At 29.4% G+C, this 26,387-nt stretch overlaps 1 protein-coding gene across 2 annotated transcripts in view; it reads right to left on the bottom strand.

Annotated features, from left to right (window-relative positions):
• Nucleotides 1-4,970: 4,970 nt before the first annotated feature.
• Nucleotides 4,971-26,387, bottom strand: part of LOC107445449 (cyclin-T2) — a 45,440-nt gene continuing 24,023 nt past the window's right edge. For both annotated transcript variants that reach the window (XM_043045676.2, XM_071187650.1), the window contains 4 exons: nucleotides 18,883-18,973; nucleotides 14,391-14,463; nucleotides 14,063-14,133; nucleotides 4,971-11,343 (listed from right to left, as the gene is read on the bottom strand). In XM_043045676.2, the coding sequence (XP_042901610.1) occupies nucleotides 9,394-11,343; nucleotides 14,063-14,133; nucleotides 14,391-14,463; nucleotides 18,883-18,973 (2,185 nt within the window). In that variant the 3' untranslated portion in view covers nucleotides 4,971-9,393. The remainder of the gene's footprint in view (nucleotides 11,344-14,062; nucleotides 14,134-14,390; nucleotides 14,464-18,882; nucleotides 18,974-26,387) is intronic.

Genomic DNA, 26,387 nt, shown 5'->3' with positions numbered 1-26,387 from the left:
TAACTATAAGTTAATTAACTACAGAGTCGTATCACACATCGAAATAATTGAAATATAATTCTTTCTCATTTACTTAACTTAGATTTATTATTTGTTTATATATAATATTGTGATCGTGATATATTTTTGCTTCGTGTACCCGGCAACTTCGATGCGTTCTTAATTTGTTTATATTCCATGAGGCTTTGTGCCTGTCTTTGTTTTAAGTTTCTGTGTAAATATATAATGAAAGAATTGAAATCTTAGAGAAAGAATTTAGAATGTGTCACTTAAATTTAGAATTGATACTGGACGGGCTTGGCTTACTCTAAATAGAATAGAAAGAACAGTTGCTAATGTAAACAAGTTTCAACAACCAATCAAGATCGAGGTACCCACTAAGTCACTTGCAGGTATCCCATTATTTGTTTAGGTTGTTAGCTAATAGTGTTTATCAAAATTATTGCTATTGCAAATTAAATTTAATTAATCAAAGATAAATTGGTTGGGCTAATATAAATGGTTCAAAATTTCTGACCACATTTAAACATACAAGGAAAAATTTCCCGGGAAAAGCGGTAGAAGTTAGCAAATATGCTATTGCACTAATGAAAAGGAGGAACGTTAGTCAACAACTTTGGTTGAACTGAACTAAACTGGCACAACTTTGTTGGTTAGAAAAGATTTAATAAATAGTGTACAAAATTCAAATAAAATAATAAATGTTTAATAAGAGAAAGAAACGCGGAATAAGAACTAAATTATCTTTAAATCTCGTTTTTAAAATGCTCGATTCAACCAACATTGGAATGTTGAGTACAAGATAATGTATCTCCTCCAAAACTCTCGCTCAAACGTAAATTAAACATCCATCAGAAACATGAAGAACGGGATTCAGAGGTCAAGAGCCATCCAGAAACCGGAGGCGGTAGACAGCATGGCGCTCCATATAATAAAAGATAAGATAACAATTAGATTTGCAGTAAGTTTTTGACACTTCTTATCACTTCTCCGTAGGATGACACTGATAAGTTTTCTTAACATGTATCGTTTATGAAGTAAACAGGATTTAAGAACCAATAAAAATTACAAAGTTGTGTTTTCAGAAGATAACAGTGTTATGATGAGGGAAGTAACGTATTACAATCTGGAATAATTCGAAAAAAGCACTTAGTTTATTAGAAGTAAATCATGAAATGAAGTGCATGTTCGTCATTTATCGCCTAGTTTGATTTTATTCCAGATTTAACTGTTCTTTTAACGAAGCATTCTCATACAATTTTTAAACTGAACAAAATTTTTAGGCCTTAATAAAATTTTCAGCTAAAAAGAAGAAAAAAAGCATTTTTCATTAAAATTATTACTTTTTTAAATAAAAACAGAAATTGCTTTCTAAAAATTGGTCTGCACTTTGCTTAGTGAAATGAATCTTTCGTCATTAAAATAGTTAATTCTTATCTATAGTAAAAAAAATAAAAATGACGTAGAATTACTGTATTGGAAATACAACGGAACAAAAAATTTTAACATTCGACAACTATTTAATTTCTTAAAAAAATATCACGATGGCAGATCAACAACCTTGAAAAATTTATCGATGAAGTTGAAATTTGATGTGGCGAAAGAACTAATTTTGTTGAACTCGACATAGGGTTTTTTCCCCTTTCCAATTTGTTTATTATTTATTGTACTTTCAAATGCTCTTTTTCGTGAATTCTTTTCCTTAATTTTTTGCTTTATACAATGATTATACATCCTTTGTTAGTCTAAAGTAGTAAATTAAAGAAAAAAACTTACATGACCCGAAAAATGATACTCAAATACAGGAAAAATAACTATTTAAAAATAAACAGAGGGTTCAATACTTTTTAAGGTAATTTTTGGGTTAAGTTTTGAAAGTTTAAAATTACATTAACATTGTGCAAAAATTTCATTGACTCATGATATGAGCGTTATACTTCCGTATATAAAACCTAATCCACATTATACTCTTTTTAAATAAAATAGGCGTCTCAAACTGTCACGCAGTATCTACACTGTTCGGTGTCTACATCCAAAGACATGATATTCCAAGTCCTCATTGAAACGTTCTGCCGTCAGGAAAAAGGAAGATTCACCGAAACCATGGTAACGGGGAGGGGAAAAGCGGGGAGAGTAAGGAAATCGTGTAGCCTTGGGAGATGCCTATTAACTTTACAAAGAGTAAGGGTGGTGGCGCTAGTGGTAAAATTGCTCTTTCTAGACTTCCGGGTTACTGCTTCCGATATATTTTTACGCCGCAGATTGAAAAAACGCGCCATCATATTATTGCATATCTTTTGCAGTATTTCACATGTACCGAGTTCTTTCTTTCAGCCTTTAAACTTCAGCATTATCATATTAATATTATAATCATTAGAATATTTTCTAATTAGGCTAACTTAAAAAGATATTTTTGGCGACATTTTATTCAAATGTAGCCAAATAAGGGATAAAATACAAAACATGGCAAACCTTAAGAATTATTCACAATGAGATATTAACTTTCCAAAATTTTTTTTGGCCTTACGACCTCTGAGAATCAATACATTTCTGAAAGCTCTTATGAATGGTACAATTATGTTTAGATTTGAACCCAAATTACAATAACAAAACTGTATAGAATATTAGGCTTGTTCACACATCGCCTCGTAGTCATGACATAAGCGGAGGGATACACCGGATATTTTCTAAATTTCTTCCGTTTTAAGGACGCTTGTTATTGTTTACATTAGACCACCCATCCATAGTAGCTTTTATTGAGATGCTAATGACATTTTTTTGTTTCAAAAGTTGATTTGAAAAAGTACTTTTTATTTGCCAATACCAAGTGTATATTTCGTTCGGTAACTTACCAAGTTATCTTTAAAAATGTATTGTGACTTCAGATACATGTATATAAATATTTATATTATTAATATATTATGGTAGACAACGCAAAATTATCTTGTTTCTGCGAAATTAATACTAGTAATGAAACACTAGTGCTGTCATTTTTTTTTTGAAAACTTCTCTCTAAACTTTTTTTAATAGGACACTGGGTTAAGACAGAGTAACAATTCCCTAATTCTAATTCAATCTACACAATATCTAGGGTCAGGAAATAAACATTAAATATATATTTGTAAGACTCTGCCAAAACATTACAAACAACAGGTTCATCAGGGTTTTTTTATATTCACATATGATGGATTTCTAATGGTCAAAATCATTTTTCAAACAATTAAGGATTGATTTTACAACCACTTTAAATAGCAGCGAAAAATCTCCAGTTTTTAGCCACAGAAGAGTAGTCTGCAAATCTTTATTATTTTAACACATTAGCTGCAGATTAATTTTTTTAAAAAAGGTTTAAGAATTTATTACCCAACTTGTTTCCAATTGTGGGGAGTTTTCTTTCAAATTACAATTATTTACAACTATTATTTTGTCTTTGCAGTAAAACGTTTACGAATGTAACAAACTCTCCAAATTTTGAGGTTTACATAAATTATTTCAATTATATTTATTAATTGAAGTTTATAACAAAATATCCAGTCATAGTGAGCTAGAACAGGTATTTATAAACTAATAAAATATTTTAAAAACTTTTAACAGGACTAAAGTCTAATTGACCTTTTATGTAACTGTTAAAAGTTATGTGTAGTGCTGGAGAAAATTATTTTATTTCTGTATTACTAATATATTAATCGATCCTAAGAAAATATTTTCTTAAAATATGGAAATTCTTAAGTAGTTACAGGCTATGGTGTAGTATAATTTTTTTTTTCAAAGAGGGCACAAAATCCATTCAGATTTCTTCACATGAAAAAAATCTGAATGGAATTTTTCAAGTTGAGCCCGCTCTTGTGAATTAAGTTTGTAACTCATGCGTCAACTACAGGGTGCGTAGCCAAATTTTTCAACAAAAAATAAGCACCCTTTAAGCACTCAAAAAATATTTTTAAGCACTTTGAAAAAATATCATAATTGACAGGGTTGGCAAGTTTTTGACAAATGATGGTTTTATTTGCTTGCCAATGACGAAAACGATGGCGTGTTACCAACGATAAAATTAACAAGAGAAATGAAATTTTCTATCGTTGATAGAGAAAAAAAAATTGACCAAGTTTAGTTGGTCCCCGTAATCCGCATAAATTCGAGAGATTTTTCGATTCTATTACAGAGGGCGGGAAATGAAGTCTGAAATTGAGAATCTCTTGCAAAATACAGCAGAGTTGCGCACGAGAGACAAAAATCATTACCACTGAATCCAGCGAAGTATACGCAAGTTTTTCATTAAAGATGTAAAACAAATGGTGTTTTCCTACACTACAAACCAACGGTACGCCGAAATAGATTAGGGTTTAATTAATTGTGAAAACGTTGAATAGGACAATGTCCTTTTGCATAATTTGTGGCGAAAAATCAACATGGTAAAGAAAAATATCACATTTCGGAAAGGGGAAAATTAAGCACTTTTTAAAAACACCCAATAAAAAAAAAGCACCCAGGGGTAATTGTGAGCCCAAGTCAAAATTCCGGAAAATTTCTTGAGTTAAAAAAAAAGTTTAAATTGAAAAATTAGAAGTAGAGTATTTGTGATTANAATAAAAACTATTCACTGATAAAAAATTAATATTAATCATGAATATAAGCTTATAAAGTATCTCTCTGGCTCTCCCTTACAAACAAATAAAATAAACTGTTTTTTTAAGTTCCACCTTTGAAAATTTGATTTCCTGAAACTTCTGTGATCGACGATTTTTTGAAACGTCTGGACCTTCGATCTCCGGAAACTTCCGGATCACTGTTAGCGAAAAGTCCGGAAATCCGGACTTTTTCCGGAGCACAATCAGTCCTGAGCATCTTTAAGGGCTTTTTAAAAAACGAAAATAAGCACCTTTAAGCACTTTTTAAAAACGCTATGCAGCCTGTTTCTAGATTTAAATATGTGATGATATGTGTTTAAAAAATAATAACAAATACAGACAAATTGTACCAACAATTTATTTATAATTAGGGAAAAAGATGCAAAATAATGTACTAAATCTTGCAAGATTAAAAAAAAAAAAATGATGATAGTTATATGCAATGCCAAAAACAGGCAGTACAAACATTCAGTTAACCCTCAGTTTCACTTCTATGCTCTTAATATATATATGTATATATATAAAAGAAACTTCTTAATACCATTTTGAGTATCAGAATAAATTATTTTTTGTCATTTCTTTTTACATCAGGACTTATTCTAATTTAAGTATTTAATACGAGAAAACACTCATTAAGGGATTGCTGCACACACCTTGATACACTGAAGACAGTTGCGCGGAGTGCAGACAGAATTAGCGCAATTAAGCAACTGGTGAAGTTGACTCAGTAGAGAAAGAGGGTAACAGTAATATTCAGCCGTGCCTGGCAGCATAAAATGTCCTAACAAAATTCAACACATCCTAGACTTAGTTTCTATACATTACAAAAACAGCAAATTCTGTTTCCGTTGAAGAACCAGGGTCACACATCACAAAACTTTTTTTTATTTGTTTCATAGTATGGGTATCGAAAACTTCCCAAGTCCACTAAATAATAACCCCTGAATATTAATCAAACCATATAAATAGCAATTGATATGATTGACAGACAACAACAACAACAAACAAACAAAAAGAAAAAGACATTTAAATTGAAGTAGCATTAAATTAAATCACAACAATTTTATGTATATCACAGACAGTAACTTTTGCCGAGTAGCACCTGATTTTAAGTCATCTACTTTACCAAATTATACACAAATATTTGAACGAAATAAACAAAATATCCAGTATAAATTGCTTAAATAGGAAAAGCGCAGGTACGGAGAAATCGACACATCGCAAGAGGTTCGTTGTTGAGATTAAATACGGCATGGAGTAAAAAAAATTATGAAAAAATCTATTAACAAGCAGTTTATGAATATCTCACAACTACAAACAATTTAATGTATCATTTGTTTGAACCTAACATATATTTCACAGGCATTTAAAATTTTATAGCACAAAACAAATGAAACAATATGAGTATTATTTATGCTCCATATGGTCTATGAATCTCGCTAAGTTTTAATAAATCATTTATGATTAGAAGCTCAAAATATTAGATGGAAATGTTTTAAGTATTTGTCTTGTAATGAAAAATGGTAACGAAAATTTTAATTATTGAATTTAATTAGTAATCACAAACAATTTAATATATTATTTGTTTAAACCAAACATACTTTATATACCATTCAAAACAATAAAAAAATAATAAATAAAATAATACAGCGTAAAAAATTTTTTTTAGACAAAACGAGCATTATTTATGCTCTGTGAATCTTGGTTATTTTCAATAAATCAATTCTAATCACAAAAATATTAGTATTCGTCACAGTCAGAAAAATGTTAAGTATTCAGTACAAAAGCAAAATTCTTATGAAATGTTTGTCTTAAATGTTTTTGTTCCGTCTACTTATTATATAGTAATTGTTACCATAATAAAGAAAAAAATACAGTGGAATACAAATGAAAACCCACCATGAATAACTTTTAACCGACAGATCAGATTTTCACCAACTATCAGTTATAATCTCCATTTAATATGACAATAAAATTTTTGGAAAACGATAATAGGAGAATGGACTGAATTTTGAAAAGGCTGGAACTGATGACCCAAAACAATTTCTAGGATACAAAGAAAATTAACTTCACATTTAAAAGTTATAATTAATAAAAAAAATGATAATAAAGCATAATTAATCAAATAAAGCATAATAATCAAACTTATTCACTCATGTGACTTTAACTAATTAATTTTAGAGGCAAAGCAAGAGTGTCACATTTTCATAATACAAATAATAACCAGCTCTGAGTAACTTTTAACAGACAGATCAAATTTTCACCAACTTGCATATTTTATAAGGTATTTTATTACTCTAAAGTATTAGAAACTAGAGGTATTTTAATGTCGTTAGAAATATATTATAATAGCTAGAAAAAAATTATTTGAATGCTCTTTGAACAAAAAAATTTTTAATTTAGTGGATAAAAGGGTAATTAACTACTATTTAAATCTTAAGTCTCTCTCTCTCTTTTTTTTAAATCTTAATTTTGCAGACATGTTCTGTTAGATTTTTAAGCAGTAAAATATTTTAACAATTGATAAGATTCCTATGAAAAAAAAAAAAAAAACAATTAATTAGTTTTTATATTTGAAACTTTTCTTTTTAACATTTTTTAATGCTACTAATAAATAAGAAAGTCACTGACAATAAAAAAAAATTTAAAACAATGCGCTTAAATATTATATTCAACTGGTTGGTTTACATTTACACACAGTTGAGAATTAAAAAAAAAAAAACACTATTTTCCCAAATACCATTTGCTATATTATAGTTACATTTATATAAATTTAATTGATAGTAGAATATAGTAAGTTAATGAATATATATTAAATTAAAGAACACAAATGCCAAAATGTATCAAGTGGTTCAAAAGCATACCATTACTACTGTAACATTTATCAAATTAACACATCAAACATAATAAGGATAAAAACTTAATAAATCAAACTTAGAAATAATGATTAATCACTGAAATTCTAAGACTATTAGATTGACAAGAAAAGGTATGTTAAACATAAATGAATGGAAATTTTAGTTTTTCAAAAACAAAATATCCTTTTGAGGTAAATCAATAATTCAAGCATAATTAGTCAATGAAATTTAACCTAAATTCTTATATTTAAACATGTAAATGCTTGGGAAGGGTTTTTGTGAGACATTTTAAGAATTCTTAGATCATAAATAAACTGTTACATGATGTGGTAAATCGAACATAAGAAATTGTTTACAATTTTATTATTTTACTGTTTTTGGAAGCACTTATACTATTAAAGCAACACAAAATTTTAGAAATATCAAACATTTTTGAAGTTTAATAGGTGGCAAATCAAACATGGAAATTTTAAAGAGCTGAAATTAAAATTATATTAATAAGAAAAAGTTATTTCAAATACATAAATGACTGGAAATTGCTTTTGAGACATTTTAGCATTTAGAGATGACTAAGGCGGCCACAACCAATCAGAAAGAGAAAAAAAATCTATACTTCTTTAAAACTAAATTTCCTAACTGATAACATAAAACTTCATTATTGATTTTTCAGTTCTGACTTATAGTGAACATAAAATATGATAAAAAAAAAACGCTTTTACTAGTCATTGAGAATAAATATTTTCCTACAATTTAGTGAATAATAAGCTTTTTTTTTGTTTTAAATTTATTTGCTACTATTTATGATATATTATAGGTATGATTAACTGGTGAATATTTATTAATGTGAGAATATTTATTAGAGAATATACTAGTAGCTCTCTGTGAGAACAATATTTGTAACAAGTTAAAATGTTTATAATGAAATTGTATTTTCTTAATTTTAGAGACCAATATTTTTGATAGTGCAACATTTTTTATTAAATGTTTTTAACTTAAAAATATTTTAAAATTGATAATAAATATGGATGCATTAATGTGACTATTTATTAAAGAAAATTGAACCAGTATAAAAAATAAATAAAAAATTCTATTTGAAAAAATATTTTTAGGAAAGATATGTTTTAAGAACCACAAACCCGAATTAGGCTATTTTTCTCTTAAAATTAATTCCTTTATTCAAATAAAATACATTATTAATGAGTTTCTTATTCTGCGGCCACCTTGTTTTAGTTACATTGTTGCGCATAATAAATTAAATTAAATAAATTATTATAATAGATAAATATTATACTTCTTTACTATGTTATTGATTTGGGAAGGAGTTAGCTAATTAAACAGCATTACTTAAAAGTTTCTTTGCATTAAACATCTATAGAAATAACAGGCGACATATAAGTAATAAATATAAATGCTAAACACTCAACTGTTTTGTTCAAATCAGATGCATGAATAAAGCTTTCCATTCAAAAAATATAATGTTCTAATAAACATTAACTAAAAACATCAACATACATATGATTCCAACTCAAAAAACAATTCTGCACATTTTTCTTCAATTTTCATCAACCAAATTATTCACGAACACACACATCTAAATTACACATTTAAAAAAAGTCATACAAAAATAGAATGGGGGAAAAAAAGGACTACTTGAGCAACAAAAATTCATAATGCTCTATAAAATTTATAATACATTATCAATTTTACATGAGTATCATTGTTATTTTTTTTTTATACAAAAAAAGTAAGGACTTGGTATTATTTAGTTTGAAAAAAAGTAACCTCGTTTTAAGGACAATTAAAAAATTTTGGACCAAAACCTGGCATTGATGTTTATCAATGCACACATGGTGACCCTGGTTACTTCAACTGCAGTTTATTGAATTCCTAAAAAAGAACCCACCTCCTCATTCGGGTGGAGGGGGTGGTGGTTGAGGTGGTAGTGGAGGCGGCAATGGAGGATTATTAGAGTTCGTTTTACCAGATGACATATTATAATTTTTCATTTTGGGAGGTTTTGGAGGAGGAGAGAAATTGTATACGTAGCTTTGAGAATAAGACTGAGCATTATTGCCATTGGCAGGATGTTGTTGCATGCCACCCTCATTCACCGAATGTTCATTCACACTTTTATGAGAACTGTGTCGGGAGGATTTGCTCGATTTCCCAGAGGCACTACCATGGTGACTTTTCTGAGAATGATCTAGCTTCTGGTGCTTCGAAGCATTACTATTACCGTCGGTAACCGAATTGCTATGTACACGTTTCCGACTACTCCCTTTGTCGTGATCACTTTTGGGAGTGGTGATGTATTGCCCAGTGCCAGATTTGTCTTTGGCAATTATTATCTTTGGTAAAGCTGGCGGTTCTGGGTGCTTAATTTTTATCTTTTTTCTCGGAATGTCTTGCCTAGAGGTTTCATATTTTTGGCTGGATTCGGGCTCTACACCAGTTAGACTAACGAAATTTTTCATTATTTTCACTTTGATTGAAGCAGGTGCGCTTTCTACGTGGTTTGCGTTTTGTTTCTCGTGTTTCGTTTTAGACGAGTGACCAGAGTGCTTTTTGCGCTTTTCTTTGTGTTCCTTTTTAACAATGTCACCCGTAGCAGAACTAGTACTTGCTTTGTGGCTTTGCTGACTAACAGGTGCAACAACAGTAGAAACACCAGGCAACATATTTGTTTGCTCTATTCTGGCTGCATCAACTTTTTGTTGTTTGGCCAGATCAGTTTTTTCCCGTTTTACTACGACCTCAGCCTGTTCTTGGTTATCTTTATCTTGTTTAATTTCCATTTTTTCCCTTTTGATATCTACCTTTTCTTGTGTCATTACACTCGACCTATCGATTTTTTCGTGCCTCACGGTATCTACTTTTTCGAGTCTCGAAGATTCTATTCTTTCGTGCCTACTATGATCCGGTTTTTCTAGTTTAACAGGTTCTGTTTTTTCTATTTTTAAAAGTTCTACTTTTTCTTGTTTAGTAATGGGTTCTATTTTTTCTTGTCTAGTGCTTTCTACCCTCTCCGGTCTTACAGGCTCAATTCTCTCCTGTTTTATCACTTCTGGTCTTTCCTGTTTCACATAATCTAATCTTTCTGGTTTGTTATAGTCTAACCTCTCAGGCTTATTAGAATATAGTTTTTCCGGTTTGCTTACTTCAGTCTTTTCAATTTGGACAGGGACATCAGCTATTTTTTCTTGCTTGATCACAGGTTCGTGTGTTTGATGAGGAATTTTAAGGGGGTGACTGGAACTGGATCTATCTTTGTGATGAGATCCATCGGAATTAAGTTTAGTCAATTGATGGTTGAGTTTGTTCACAGAGGTAGAGCGATCTAAGGCTTCTTCCTTAACTGCAGGAATTTTAACCCTTTCTTTGTTACTAGATACGATAGGCGATTCTAGATGTTTAGAAGTCCGGTGTGGTAATTTCTCTGATTCGTGGAAGGCATGCTGTGGTTTTTTAACTTGTGTATGTATATTCGGTGAATCAACAGATTGTTGAACAGGTTGAACCATTGTAACAGGCACCTTGTTTTGAAGTCTTTCTTTCTCCCGCTTTTCACGATATACATCCAAAGATATGGAATGTGGAGTTTCAGCCTTCACTGGTCTCTTAGGATGAGAAGGTAAGGATGATGATGTGGATTGACCAGAAGTTGAAGGTTTTGCTGATGGTTGTACAGAAGATGAAGATCTAACAGGACTTTTCTCTCTTGCTCTCTCCTCAAAGTCTGAAAAACTAAAGGTGGCAGAAGATGATGATCCGGGTAATGAGATATCTTGCTTAGCACCTTCTGTCTTGCTCGTTGAGGGTTCATCAATCATACTTCGAGGATTTTGGTAATTCATATCCTTAAAAAAAAAAGAAAGAAGTTATTACTATTAGAAAATTTTATTCATTACATTGTAGTATTTTTATAATCACCATAACAAGTCTTTTAGATTAAGCAATTTGTAAAAACTACTAAAAGAAATAAAATATCTTTGTGTAATCCAGTGTCTTCAACACTGTGGCAGAATTTCTTCGGGCTTTCTGTGACATGCCTCTGAAGTATCTTTCTGCAAGATACTTTTTAAAAAAATATTCATGTTATTAATTTAAACAGGGGTCTGTCTAGGTTTTTCTGACAGGTACCTATTCTGTGAAAATTTAGACGTAATTTGTGAAAAATTAAAAATTATATTAAAAAATCAACACAAANTAATCCAGTGTCTTCAACACTGTGGCAGAATTTCTTCGGGCTTTCTGTGACATGCCTCTGAAGTAACTTTCTGCAAGATACTTTAAAAAAAAAAAATTTATGTTGTTAATTTAAAGTAAGAGAAATATCAACTTAAAAAAAGAATGGTTAAAATAAAATAATATAACTTTTTTAATAGAATATGTAATCAAATAATTCTCGTTTTCGAAAGGGGAAAACACACTAATAATTTCTTTTTTCGCATTTTGTAAATCATCACAACATTATAAAAAATAATAAAAAAAAACAAGAAATCCTGAAGCAGTAACTACTAAAAAAAGATCGAAGGCAAAATCACGTGAATTGGATTTTTCTAAAAGGGGTTACTAAATGCGTGTTTTCATTTCAAGATTCAGTTGTGGTAATAAAAAATATCAAATGAAAGATATAGGATTTTAAAAACTATGTGAAAATCAATAGTAATTACTAAATAAATAAATCTTTCTGCAAGAAATTGGTAACGTTCTGCGACCATATCGCCATGATTCTGCCACGGAATAAGTATAATAGCTGTGAAGGAGGGCTCTCAAGTGAAATATAGATTCGGAGCAAAAAAAATAAAAAATAACATTAATTACATTTAAAGGACAGGGTGAAAATATATATTTAACAGTTATTGATCAATTGCAAGAAATTTTTCTTTTAAATAAATGTTTATGGACGAGTTAGATACGGCCAATATATATGTAGCTAGTTCATAAAAAGTATTTACTTTTAAACATTGTATAGTATATTGTTTAAATCTGTTGTTAAATAACACATTAATCAAAGTGTTATCACAACTTTAACATCGCAATATTACAGATTTGTTTGGGAGGTTCTAAAAATATTTTGCAATAAAATCTGCTTTTTTGTAGCCAAAAATTCTAACATGACTAATGAAGTAAGAAACATTTTGTAATCACAGTTACAAAGATTCACAAATGTTTTAAAATTGATAAGATAGAATATGTTTGGCAGATTAAGGTATGAAGATTTACAAGGTAATTTTGCTAAATAATATACTAAAAATATGGCTTTACATTCTTGTATAAAAACAGAACTTAGCAGGTGAAGTTTCTTTGACAAATTAAAATTCTTATGCATACAAATGATGCAGCAGGGTCAATTCATTTAAAACCACCAACAAAAGTTTAGAATCATCATTTTCATTACAAGTTTAAAAAAGAAAAGATAAATAACAGGGACAGTTTGATGCTTATAGATTGATGGCCAAAGGCGATATTATCTCTGTTGTTGTCAGTACTTTAAAGTCATCCAAATGTAAAAGGGCTAAGAGTTTTTTCTGACACAGCCATTAAGCCAGTACACTGCGATTAAAGAGAGTTTCATATGATGGACTTTAAGTTTTTTATGAAATGTTTGGTTTGTGTCATATTTTATGTAAAAGTAGTAATGTAAGTTTTTCCTGCTTTTTTAGAAAGTCTCTTGACATACAAGCTTTTTATAGAAGAAGTTTGAAATGCTCCTGTTTTGATCCCGAGGTCGTCATCCTAAATTGTATTAAAATGTCTCACAACTGATTTGTGTGAAGATTGCAGCTATTCTAATTTCAGTCTAACAATTTATGAACATGATTTCATTAAAACTATAACAGACTTGTATTATTAGAATAAAGGAAACATACATGATATGTTACTAATACATAGCGAAAGTAACAAACAATATAATCATAGCTGCCAACATGGATAGGAAAAATTCCAGTAGATTTTACGAAATAATATAAATTTCATGATAATTGTTGCATAATGTACTAAATATTTTAAACATAGAGATTTTTATAATCATCAAAATAGAAAAACTGCAATATTTTCCAGTTATGATTGACATTAAACATACTTGAAATGTTATGTATTATGTTTACTCATAATTCAGAATATTAAAATAGGCATATAATTATTTATCAAAGAAAAATAAGTTTTATCAATTTAAAAAGAGAGCCTTGGATAAAAATAAAATGAACATTAATTTATAAATCAGTTCAAAAAAAAGTTTTGAAAAGATTTAAATAATTTAGAGAGGCTGATTTCTATATGAGGTTCGCTTCATTTATTAAAAATACTTATTTAAATATTTAAGCAATAATCTGTACGAAAATTATATTTCAATAGATTTTTTTAGGAAACCTACTCAATTTTTGGGAATTTTCAAAAATGTACAAAAACCAGGAGAAACTGGCCATATCCAGAAGTCTACTGGAAAAGTTGGCAGCTATGATATAATTATTAAACTCATGCTAATAATTAACACTTTTATCTTTTTCATATTTTTCAAATTATTAATTTGATCAATTAAGTTTTCTCATTAAACATGGTAAATAAATAAAATACCTTTTGTCCAAACTTTTTCTTAAACCTGTGTGGACTTGCTTCCATTATTTCGAGGAATTTTTCTGTAAGCTCTGTAAAGAAGTAAAAATAAAAAATCCTGATTAAGCAAGAAAATACAAATATTGTAGAAAACATTTTAAAAATATACAGCAAGCCTATATTTATTTTCAGAAATGGCGAAAATTTTAGGAATAGAAAAAAAGCTATAATGCCATGGACAAATAGGTATTTAGAGTTGGTCAGTGTATTACTGCACTTAAAGAGATATATTAAAATTGAGATATATCAAAAGAAACAACAAATTAAAAATATATATATATATATATACCTTCCAGTTTTTCAGTTGTTACACTTCGATCAATATAATAAAACCAGTCTCTCCCTTCTGAGCACGGCTCAATCTAGAAAATTTAAACAGATTTAATCTTTGAAGATTTCATCATAAGTCAACAAAAATACTACAGGATGTGTCCTCGAATCTTTCAATAAAAAATAAGAACCTTTTAAGTACTTTTTAAGTACTCAAAAAATTTTTTAAGAACTATATACATTAAAAAAATGCGAAATAATTTTCAAAGGCATTACATGATCATGATAAAATAACTAGTTTCTGACAATGAACACTTTTCTTGATTATATTAGCCATTGTGGGGTATTAATCTTAGACTATGACAACCTTCATCTATCAAAAGGTACCTCAAGGTAGAATCAAGTTAACATGTCTTATATACTAGTGAATTTGTATTAAATATTTGTAGTGGTAGTTACGCCACACCACCATAAAAAGATCAAGATAGTTTTCAGTTCGATTTCAGAGGGTGGAAAATGAAGCCTGAAATTGAGAATGTCTTGCAAAATGTAGCAAAATTGCACATAAGAATGTCAGAATCTTACCAAACTTAACTCAGTAGACATGCATGCGGACTCGCAAGTATTTTATCAAACATGTACAATGATTTGCGCTTTTATACGCTATGGACCAACGGTAGGTCGGAATGGATTGTGGTTGAATGAATTGTGAAAACTTTGAATAGAACAATGTGAAAAACACGCTTTTGCATAATATGTGGCGAAAATCAACATGGTAAAGAAAAAAAAGAACTTTAAAGGCTTTAAAAAACACTATGCTTCATGTACAATTAAGAAAATGTGTTCCATTCAAATATAAAAATGATAATTTATAGACATTTTAAAATATACATCAAAACTACTATTAAATGAATGCTATATGTTTTTCACTTTCAAAAATGAATTCTTTGTTTCAGGAGTGAAAAAATTTGAATATATTGTCATTGTTCTGAACTGTATTGAATTTAAAAATATTTAGTCAGATAAACTTTACAGTTTTTCACAAGCATAATAAACTGTTTTTAAATATTTTTTGGGGGGAAGGGGACGAATAAATGAGTTTCAGCTTATAAAAAATCATCCATAGAGAATATTTTTATATAAATTTTTTAATATTTTTAAATGTATTTCCTTAGAATTTGTCATTTTATGTCAATTTTAACTCTTATCCATAAGGTTTTGATGCTTTCAAAGTAAATTTATGCACATAAATGGTGACCTTAGTAGTCTTTTGAAAAGAACTGCATTAATGTTTTAAAACAAATTTTGGAATGTGAATAAAAAATTTTACACATGACTTACTTGACTTTTTTTTTTCTATCAAAATAATTTTAATTTCAAGATTTTTTCACATTAAGTCAGTTTGGGATGTTTGCTAAACACTTTTGCTTTCAAATCTGTCTTTTATACATTATACATATATGTGTGTATGTTAATATTACTTTAAATATATTAAAAAGACTTTTTCTTATCAACTTCAACAGGACTGTATATTCTTTAAAAATAAATATTGATGTTTACATAATGCTTGTGTTTTAAAACTGTTCCCATTTACTTTCTGAAGTTGTCTACGTGTCAAAAAAGTCTATGAACATCAAATGATTATTAGGTTCTGGAGTGAGTCTTAAAAATGATAAGAAATTTATTTTATCAATCATTTATCCAGTGAGTGTTTAATAAAAACAAGAACAGTTTGTACCATCACTTATGTAACTATTCAGTATAATTTTGAAAAGAAATTCAGTATAATTTTGACATTAATATGCAAGATACTTGTAAAATTGTGGTAAAAATATGGTAGACAAAACTACCAGATTTAATAACACATTATATTGGCATTTTATGAATAATGTCTAAAATTACTAACAAACTAAACAGAGTTTGCATTAGGGAATATTATTACCAGGGTTGCCACAGAAAAAAATGAACAAAATAACTAAATAGCAAAATAGCTAAAGCATGAAAATAGTTGCGTAAATAAGAACAAACTTTTTTTAATAATATGACTAAAATTTTATTAAATGACTTAATTTTCATATACTCTTTTAGTCAAGATATGTGGCGAATCATAAATTTTTTTTAAATAAACGTTAGTGCTCTAGCACTAAATTTTTATAAAAAAAAAATTTTTATAACTTGCAGAAAATTAAATACACTTTTAATTTCTAGAATTCATTCAAAAAAATACTTTTACATTAAAAAAACGACTTTCTTTTCTAAGAATTTTTTCCCTTTTATCAATAATTGATTTAGCAAATACAGTGGGTGATCGGTTTACGAACAGATCGGTTAACGAACAAATCGGTTAACGAACACTTTCACGAAAGATTTTTGTGTTCGGTTAACGAACGCATATTCGGATAACGAACACTTTCAAGAAAGTTTTTTTTTTGTTCGGACAACGAACACATATTCGGATAATGAACAAAACGAATTCGAACGAACACTTCTCGGCCTGAAAAAAAAGTACTATTAAACGTTTGTTATCATTTTGCATACAAAATAAGATCACTGAAAAGAGAAATGTTTAAAGCATGCTTAGTATTGATAATTACTAAATGAAACTTGAATTAATAATGAATTTAAATTTAAAGGTCATTCAATAATTATAATTATAAAGCTTAAAAGACTTCTCGTTTATCACTCTGAGAATCCCAGAGCATTCAAAAAAAATTCCATAATTAAGAAGAAACTGCAGTAACGTGGAGATCGAATCAGAGGCCATGGGCCACGCAGCATCTTTTCAAAGAATGGTTATTTGAAGTTTGTGCCCCGAGCATCAAGAACTACCTTGATACCAATGACTTGCCGTTGAAAGCACTGCTGCTATTGGACAATGCACCAGGACATCCAAAGGATCTTGAAGATAATTTGTTGACAGACTTTCCCTGGCTGACAGTTCAGTTTTTACCTCCGAATACGACTTCGCTGATTCAGCCGATGGATCAGGAAGTTATTGCGGCTTTCAAGAAATTGTACACTCGCGCGCTGTTTCGTCGGTGTTTTGAAGCAAGCCAATTCTCCTCAACAATGACTTCAAAAAAGTTTAGGAAAGAAAAATTTGACATTCTTGAAGCTATTCGTATCATTCAAAAGGCGTGGTCAGAAGTCACACAGCGACAGTTGATTTCTGCTTGGCGGAAGCTGTGTCCATCCTTTGTTCAAGGTGACGGAGGTGATCAGGGAGACACCCCTGAAATTATGGATGAAATTTTGACAACTGCTAGAGATCTGGAATTGGAGGTGAACGAGGATGACATAGAAGAGCTCATAATGGGACATGTAGATTAACTGACGACAGAAGAACTCCAAGAAATTTTGAATGAAGAACACCAAGAAACACAGCGAAATGTGTCTCCTTCTGAACAAAAGGAAGACGAAAGAGGATACCAATGCCGACATCTGCCGTTAAAGATCTTTTGAAAAAGTGGGAGGATGTCAGAGCAATGGTCTTAGAATGGCACCCAAACTAAGCTGATGTCAGTAGGGTTGGGGATTTTTACAACGACAATGCTATTAATTACTTCCGGAAAATCCTGAAAGAGAGAGAAAAGCAATCGACATTGGACATGTTCTTCAACGCCCCATAAGCAAAAAATGAAAAGGACTGATTAATATGCAAGACTATATGTATGTATTATTTTTTAAAAAACTTAATAAGAAATTATACATTTTTTTAAATTTAATTTTTAGGGTCTCCAGAACGAATTAATCGATTTCACATAGAAGTCTATGGTGAATCGATGATCGGTTAACGAACAATTCGGATAGCGAACATAGTCTTGGAACGGATTATGTTCGTTAACCGATCACCCACTGTATATATATATATAAATATAGTGAAAAGTGATAACTCAAATTTGAAATTCATGCACTGTAAATATAATAATAAAAATTGGGTTTTTAAAAATCATGCAGAATTTCATAGCAATAATCGTTGAAATGGAGATCGAGAAACGAAATATAGACTTACAATTAAATCTGAGCAAAATGAGCGCATTAAAAAGTGATGACTCAAATTTGCAATTCAAAATTTTTACAATACTTAATTTTTTTTCCCCTGCGGGCAGTAGGTTGTCAACCCAATTTATGCCAAAAAAAATATCCCTAAAAGTACCGAAAAGTCTCCAAATTGTCTCTTTTTCCTGAAAATAGTCTATTTTTAGCCTTTTCATGAAAAAAAGTAGCTGTGGTCCCCTCAGGCCGAAAATAGTTGCAAATAACCGCATGGGCCAACCATGTATTCCAAGATTTATATATAAGTAAAAATAATGCCTTAGCAAGATATTAAATTTCTATCTTTTTGGAGAAAATTGTTTTAGCACATTTAAAATACCTTGCAACTACTGCAGAAAACAGATATTTGAATAAGTTAACTTAGGGCTAAGTGTGAAAGCTTAGTTTAGAATTTAAACTTAAGGTTTACCTTTTAATTGGAAAGAAGTTTTATCTAATGCAAATTCAAGTCTTACCTTCCAACGTGACCACTTGCAAGCAAGATGAACACACACACAGGCAACCAATGTGGGCTTATACATGAGGCACATTGTTGTCATGTGTAAGCTAAATTAAGAAAAGAAAAGTTCTATTTAAAGACTGAAGATTAAAAATAAAGGCAATTAACTAAATAATTTAAAAGTGTTTCAACATTGATAAGGATTCTTTATTTCTTTACACATTAGTTATTCTTTCACAATCCAGTCACTTTGATTGCTTCGGGGCAATATAGGTATATACTAAGTTTCAGTCTTTCTAGTGTATTACAGAAAAAGGTGGGCATTGTATTATTAAAAAAAGAAATGAAACATACAATTAATATTTTAAGAATTTCAATTTTTTTTCCTAGACACTAAATCCTCAATTGATTAAATTGTAAAAAGACTAAAAATCAGGTAGCATTGAATTGAATGATCTGTATTTAACCGCTTAACAGCGTCTTTCTTCTGGCAAATTGGGTTAAAAAATAAGCATATTTTTGAGAAACAAATTTCTGTTAAAATCGATTATATAAACTCAAATCAAGAGTCAACAATGGTTGATTTCATGAAACAATTTTAATTTTTATTTAGAGCAAAAAAAATTGCATTTCTACTGAAAGTTGGCTTTTCTACTAAGCTAGTGAAAACAAAATTCACGCCTTTTCCCGCATAAAAGAAAAGCGCCAAAACCTTTTGCAATCATACCTCTACTGGACTACCAGAGCCATCTGTTAGAAACATTGTAAATTGAAGAAAGAAAAAATTCAGGCAAATCATTGCAATAGAGTAAAAAAATCTGTCGCACGAGCGGCGCTCGGGCAAAACAGGGAAGGCCCCTTTTCAAGTACCCGAACGGTGTTCGGTCAAAACTGGGGAGTGGTTAAATTACCTAATAAATTAGCAAGTTTATCTCTACCGCCAAACTAAGCGCTACCTAAAATAAAATATTATAACTTAAATCAAAACTATATTGATATCAGTAGTGAAATGTTTTGAGATATATCAAAAGAAACAACAANAAATAAAATTTATGTTACTTCTAAAACTAACATTTATCTGTGAAAGTTGAGGCAATTGAGAAACAATGCTCTGGAGTACATTCCAGATCATAGGTACCCTTAAAATTAGTAAGCTAAAACAAAACTGTTAAGAAGAAGGCAGCACACTGAGGGAGCAAGAAACATGCAGGTTTCCATACTTTGGCATTAGCATACAAAATACAAGAATTTTCCTGCCACTTCATCAACGTGCAGCTCGTCGTAACTTGCTAGTCTGACCAAATGCAGTATGGAATAAAATGGCCTTATCTGAATAGTGGTCCAACCCCATTTTTTTTTTAACCCTTTGAAGAAAGCAATGCAACTATTAACCTATTAATAAAGCAGAAAACTAGCAACTCCTTTTCTAAAATCTATATATTCATAGCTGCTAACATGGATAGGAAAAAATCCAGATTTTATGAAACATAAATTTCATGATAATTGCTGCATTATGTACTAGATATTTTACACATGTGGAATTTTAGGGACTTTTACAGTCATCAAAATAGAAAAACTGTTTTATTTTCCAGTTATGATCGACATTAAACATACATGAAGTCAAAGATAGTTAAAAGATTTTTTTACTAATTTAAAGAAAGAGTTCTGAATAAAAATAAACTGAACATTTCGTAACAAAAAAATTTTTGAACCGATTTCTATAAATGAGGTTTGCTTCATTATGTACTACATTATGTATTATGTACGCTTCATTATGTATTATGTAGTTCATTAGTAATACTTATTTAAATAGTCAAACAAGCAAGCAATAATTTGTACATAAATTCTATTTCAATATGGGTTTTTTTAAGTCATCTTACTCAATTTTAGAGAATTTTCTAAAATGTACAGAAACCAGGAGAATTTTAATTAAACCAGTAGACCATGAGAAACTGGCAAAATTCAGTAGAGTTGGCAGCTATGTATACTTTTATTTTAAGTTCAGCTATATGTTTGAAATTATTTTTAAACTCTGCAACTGAACACAACCTACCCACGACAAATGGAAAAATACAATAGTAAAAGAATTCGCTGTTGCTTTCCTAAAACTAAGATCCTTCTTTTCAGATATGAGCTTCACATTCATAGAATCTAGTACAAAATATGCCAGATCTAAATTGTTGATCAAATTGGATTTTTTAAAATTATGTTTGAAAAATAAAAAGGCATTTGAACACTTTTTAAGTCAGAATAAAAGGGAGAAAAAAATTTAATTGCTTGTTGAATCTGACAGTTCCAATTAAATAGCATTTTAAAATTAAACTTTTTTAGAAAATAACTAAATTTTTTTGTAAATTGGTAGATAAAGAGATTATGGGTCCACTAGCACATTGTAGAACGTACTAAAAGAACACACAAAAGATTTAGTAAAGTTAAAGACTGGCATTTCAATACTACATCTGTACAAAAATAAAAAAACTTAACTTTTACAAATGATTTTACTTGCTACATGCCCACATATTGCTTTTAAGAAAGTTACCTTTTTAATGCTCAAAATTCAGTTTTAACAAATGCTATGATTTTTTGCTTCCAATTATAGTAGAAAACTATACAGTCGAACCTTGATCAATCGTCGATGAGTGTTTTTTCCTGCAGGGTCTTGTTTCATTTGTCTTATCACAAATGTCGTTCTTATAATATTGATAACCTGCTAATATCATTTTTTAAATCAGCAGATTACTGCGTCTATAGTTCAAAACTGCTATTGACATTAAAAATATATATATATTGAATTTCATTTGATAAAAAAAACAGTAACTTCTGATGCTAATGATGTGGAAAAAACAAGATTTTAATTTTTATGGGGAAAATAACTCAGACAGACTGTTTGATATATATGCATTAATTGATGGGAATATAGAAAAGTTTAGTATCACCAACTTAATTGAATGGCAGCAGAATCTGAAGAAATTCAAAGTGATACATATGAAGCTAGCGAAAAAAAATCTCAACCTGTGAAAATATTTGCGTAAAGCCTCAAAGAAAAGTATGCTTTCAAACCAAAATACCCAAATATTTTAAATAAATATATGTGCTTATTAATCTCTTTTACAAAGTAAATATTTATGCATCAAGTACATAAATTTTTCAATTAATATTTTTAATACTTATTGTAAATTTATTAATTTTTAAGTATTTGCTTCATATATATTTAAGTCATTATTAATTATTTCATGTTGACCTGCATACATCGTTTTCCCATATGAATAATTCACCATGAATAGTTCCTTGAGAAACAATCAATCGAGGTTCTACTATATATATATATATAGCTGTAATAAATATTGCTCAGTCTTACTTATCAGTTATAGACGTAAAAAATGTATAGACATTTTGTGACCTTATGTAAACTGAAAGAGTTTTTAACCAATTATAATTTGAAATTAACTAGATATACTACTTTCCTACTGACTAATCAAATGTATAATAATTTTTGATGTATTGAAAAACGAATACGTAAAAAGTGTTTTACAAAAAAAATATTTCAAACAGAAATTCCTTTTTTTTTTTTTGCACTAAAAAAGTAATTTGTGTAGAAACCATCATAAAACAGAGAAATTCTACACTTGTTTTTTGAACCTGTTTTTGTCAATACTAAATGATGCCACATAAAAATTTTCTTAATGGCTATGATTTTATTATTTTGGTAATTTAGATAAGAACAAAAATTTTCCAAATAAAATATGCTTAATGTGACTAATAAGTACTAGAGCTAATTTTTAATTTCTTTAAATATTAATATTTATTGCCCAAAACAGGAAATTTTTTTGCAAGATTTTGACATTTGTTTAATGCAATTTTTCTAACAAATAAAATAAAGTGCAAGGAAACAAAAATTAAAGAATCCTATGAGAGGTGAAAATTATGCTTCCAAATTCATAACATAAGGTAAAAAAATAATTATTTCAGGAGTCTTATCTAATCCAATCCCTCACATTAATCAGATACAAGAGTGCCATTCCTCGAAAACCGAAAGACTGATTTAAAAAAAAAAAAAAATTATGAACGTGCAGCTGAAATATTTACTATACATAGGAGCCATAATATTTATTAGGAATTTTATCTTTTATGTTGTGGATAGATAAAAGGAAACATTCTTTAAAAATCCCAAGACTGAATATTTTATTTTCATGAACTTGTTATAAGCAAGATACGACTAGAATATTTTTTAGGAGTCCATTTATGTTGTGGATACAAACTGCGAAATCTTTAAAACAATATCACAAATAAAAAATAATAAGCAACCATTCGATTAGCTATTATAAAATATTATGATGTCTACATAAATTTCATGATTGACAAATATTTTAAGTTCCCTCCTCCTTCTTGACGATGATGGGACAACAGTGTCTCGTAAATTTTTTTCTAAAGCTCTTATTTTAAGCAAAAACATATTTAGGTATTTCTTAATTATAAAAAAGTTTAATCGTTACTAAAAAAAATCTTTAGGTTATCAGAATTATATTTGCACCAAAGAAAAAAATCAAAAACGAAAAATTTTTTATAAAAACTTATCAATAATTAATTTGGTAAATTTAAGAAATTTCAATGATAAATAACTGTTTTGCATAATTCTAAATAACTTGCAAATTTGAAAAATTAATTGTTGAAAGTGAGCGGTGTTTGAAAGATTTTAACCGTAACACAGAGAAAGATACCAGTATTTCAAGCTGTATTTCATAACCAAAGTATAAGACAGCTAAATATAATTTTTCACTAATTTTGACTTGGATTAATACAAAATAATGAGATAAAAAATTTGAATCTAAGATTTAATAAAATTACTCAAAATTGCAAGGAATTTTATAAATTCAGGTACAATAAATACCTCTATCACTTTAGTATATTTTCTAAACAATTCCCCAATTCAACAAGTCGAATTTCCAGAATTTTAAAATTGCTAAGCCTCAATTTAAACTCAATTGCGAAGAGGTTGGCAAAGCATAGTATAACATAACTGTTTAATATTTCTATGAGAATCAAGATTTTAGAATAAAAGTTAATTTTATAAATTAGAGCTGGAAAGTAACCATTACCTCTGGATATTTCCTCTGTATTTTTATGACAACTTCATTGAAAGCATGAAGTAGGAACATGGTCAGCGATACTTTTTTTTCTTAAAAAATTCGTAATAAGCAACTTAGATTTAGAGATTAAATAGATAAGACTTTTTAAAATTAGAGTTTTAAGATTTAGTTGTTCCTTTTTAATTACTATATCTTGGGTTTATAAATATAGTCCACAATTTTTCTCAGGGTGATAAATTGAAAGGATTAATATTTATTATTACATTTGTTTTAGAAGGAGGCAAAGATATTAGACGCAGTCCTATGCTATGCATCAAAAGACTAGTTTAAGGAACATATGATTATGTTCAGTTACATGAATGTGTCTCACATGTATGAAGATTCTTGTTCTAATTTTATAGCTGTAAGTTATTGTTCTTTTTTAGATTCGATTTCTTGTGATGTACATACATGCCAACATTGGAGAAATAAAATAACGGAGATTTTACTAGAGACATTATTTAGGCTACGGGTAAAGTTTTGATACATCATGCATAATCATGTAAGTCAGAAAGAGAAATTCAAAATTGGAAATATAAGCATTTACATTTAGCAAAGTAAAAAATATGTATAAAAAACTTAATTTAAAAGAGGATTTTTTTAAAAAAATATTTATAATTACTTAAACTATTTTATTTCATAACAATCATTGAACATTAGACCCAAATTTTGGGTTTATGACTACTAATGTTCATCTTTGTAGCTTTGTAATTTTGAACATAATCCGGAAGATAAGGGACCTCCCGGATCAAGTATTGGGAGAAATTTGCCTTCATAAAGGACTTTTGATGGAACTACCCGCATTTGAGTTACATGGAGAGGAAAACCACGAAAACCTCCCATGGATAGCCTGATGGCAAAGAAGCTCTAACCCGTGATCTGTCTACCACTGAAGATATTTTGTGTTAGCACTGTGGTCTATGCAAGCAGGATGCAGAATTTGTATAGACAAGTCACTGCTGGAATTCTAACCCGGTTAGCCTCATTGGAAGGCAAAAACTCTATCCCCTAAGCCATCACGGCTTGCCTTAAGGCATTAAACTCAACATAGTGCAGGACTGGCAATAGCACCATCTGTTGAGGAATAAGAGAAGTATATTTGCCACCAATGGATATTTTATCACCAATTATTATTTATATTTTTTTTTTTTTCAAATTTCTACAGCAAATAAGGAGAAATTTGAGAATATATCGGTAAAGAGGAAATAGTTGTAAAATACAGGAGTCTTCGTNGCCCTAGGCACGTGCCTAGTGTGCCTATAGGTTAATCCGGCCATGACTGCAGTACTGGCAATAGCACCATCTGTTGAGGAATAAGAGAAGTATATTTGCCACCTAAGGATATTTTTTCACCATTTGTTTTTTTTTTTTTTTTAATTTCTACAGCAAATAAGGAGAAATTTGAGAATATACCGGTAAAGAGGAAATAGTTGTAAAATACAGGAGTCTTCGTTAGAAAACATAGATTTAATATTAGGCGATTCTAAACTACGTAAGAATTTAAGTGTCCAAGATAAATCCTAATTCATTGAGGAAGAGGAAGACAGACAAAAAAAAGATAACAGGCCAAATTTGGTATTTGGATTCAATTTTTAGCTTTTGCAATTTCATTTAATCCCCTCTCTCAGACATCAAGTATTTTCAGTTTCTGATGCTTTGAATTGCTAAGTTCAACTACAAGTTACAGTAAATTTCTTTTTAACTTTTAATTTGATTTTATCCTTTTCACTATTTGTGCCTAAATAAAGTAATTTATATAGAGTGTAAATCTTGGAACATGCTATAGAGTTCTTGCAGAAAGAGTTTTCATCTGGGAAACAGAAGATTTTGGTTTCCTTATACGAAGAATTTTTTCGAAAAGATTGCCTCTCTCACATGCTGGAGGGGGGAAGAAATGCAGCAAATTTTCACCAGAGTTTTAGTCCCCAATGACTTTTATTACTCAGTTATTACTATTGAAATATGATTTTTTTAAAATAACAAAATTATTACGACACAAGTGGTAGTTAAACAATTAAGTAATCTTTTCTTTCCATGTTCAATTTGCACCCTACAAATATTTACATTGTTTTGTTTTAAAAATATCTCAATGTTTTTCATGTTCAAATTGCACATCTGATTATTCACTTTTAATGTGCAGATTCGACTGTTTCATAGACTTTTCAGCAGTTATTGCTACAGATTTCCATAAAGTTTTTAAAGTTCTGGTATTTTTCATTCGACATTATAACCCGTAAATTTTAAATTGCACATTTGAATAATCACTTTTTGACGCACTCAATTTAAGTCTCATGTATCTACGTTCTATTTCGATTGATTTTTCACATGGTTTTTTACGGATCCCAATATATTTCATGCAATATGGAAAATTTGAATCGTGCATTAGAGTATTTAC

Source organism: Parasteatoda tepidariorum, chromosome 1 (genome assembly GCF_043381705.1).
Source record: "Parasteatoda tepidariorum isolate YZ-2023 chromosome 1, CAS_Ptep_4.0, whole genome shotgun sequence".
Lineage (NCBI taxonomy): Eukaryota > Metazoa > Arthropoda > Arachnida > Araneae > Theridiidae > Parasteatoda > Parasteatoda tepidariorum.
The sequence above is the reverse complement of the archived record's forward strand: the minus strand, read 5'-3'. Positions and strand labels throughout refer to the sequence as shown.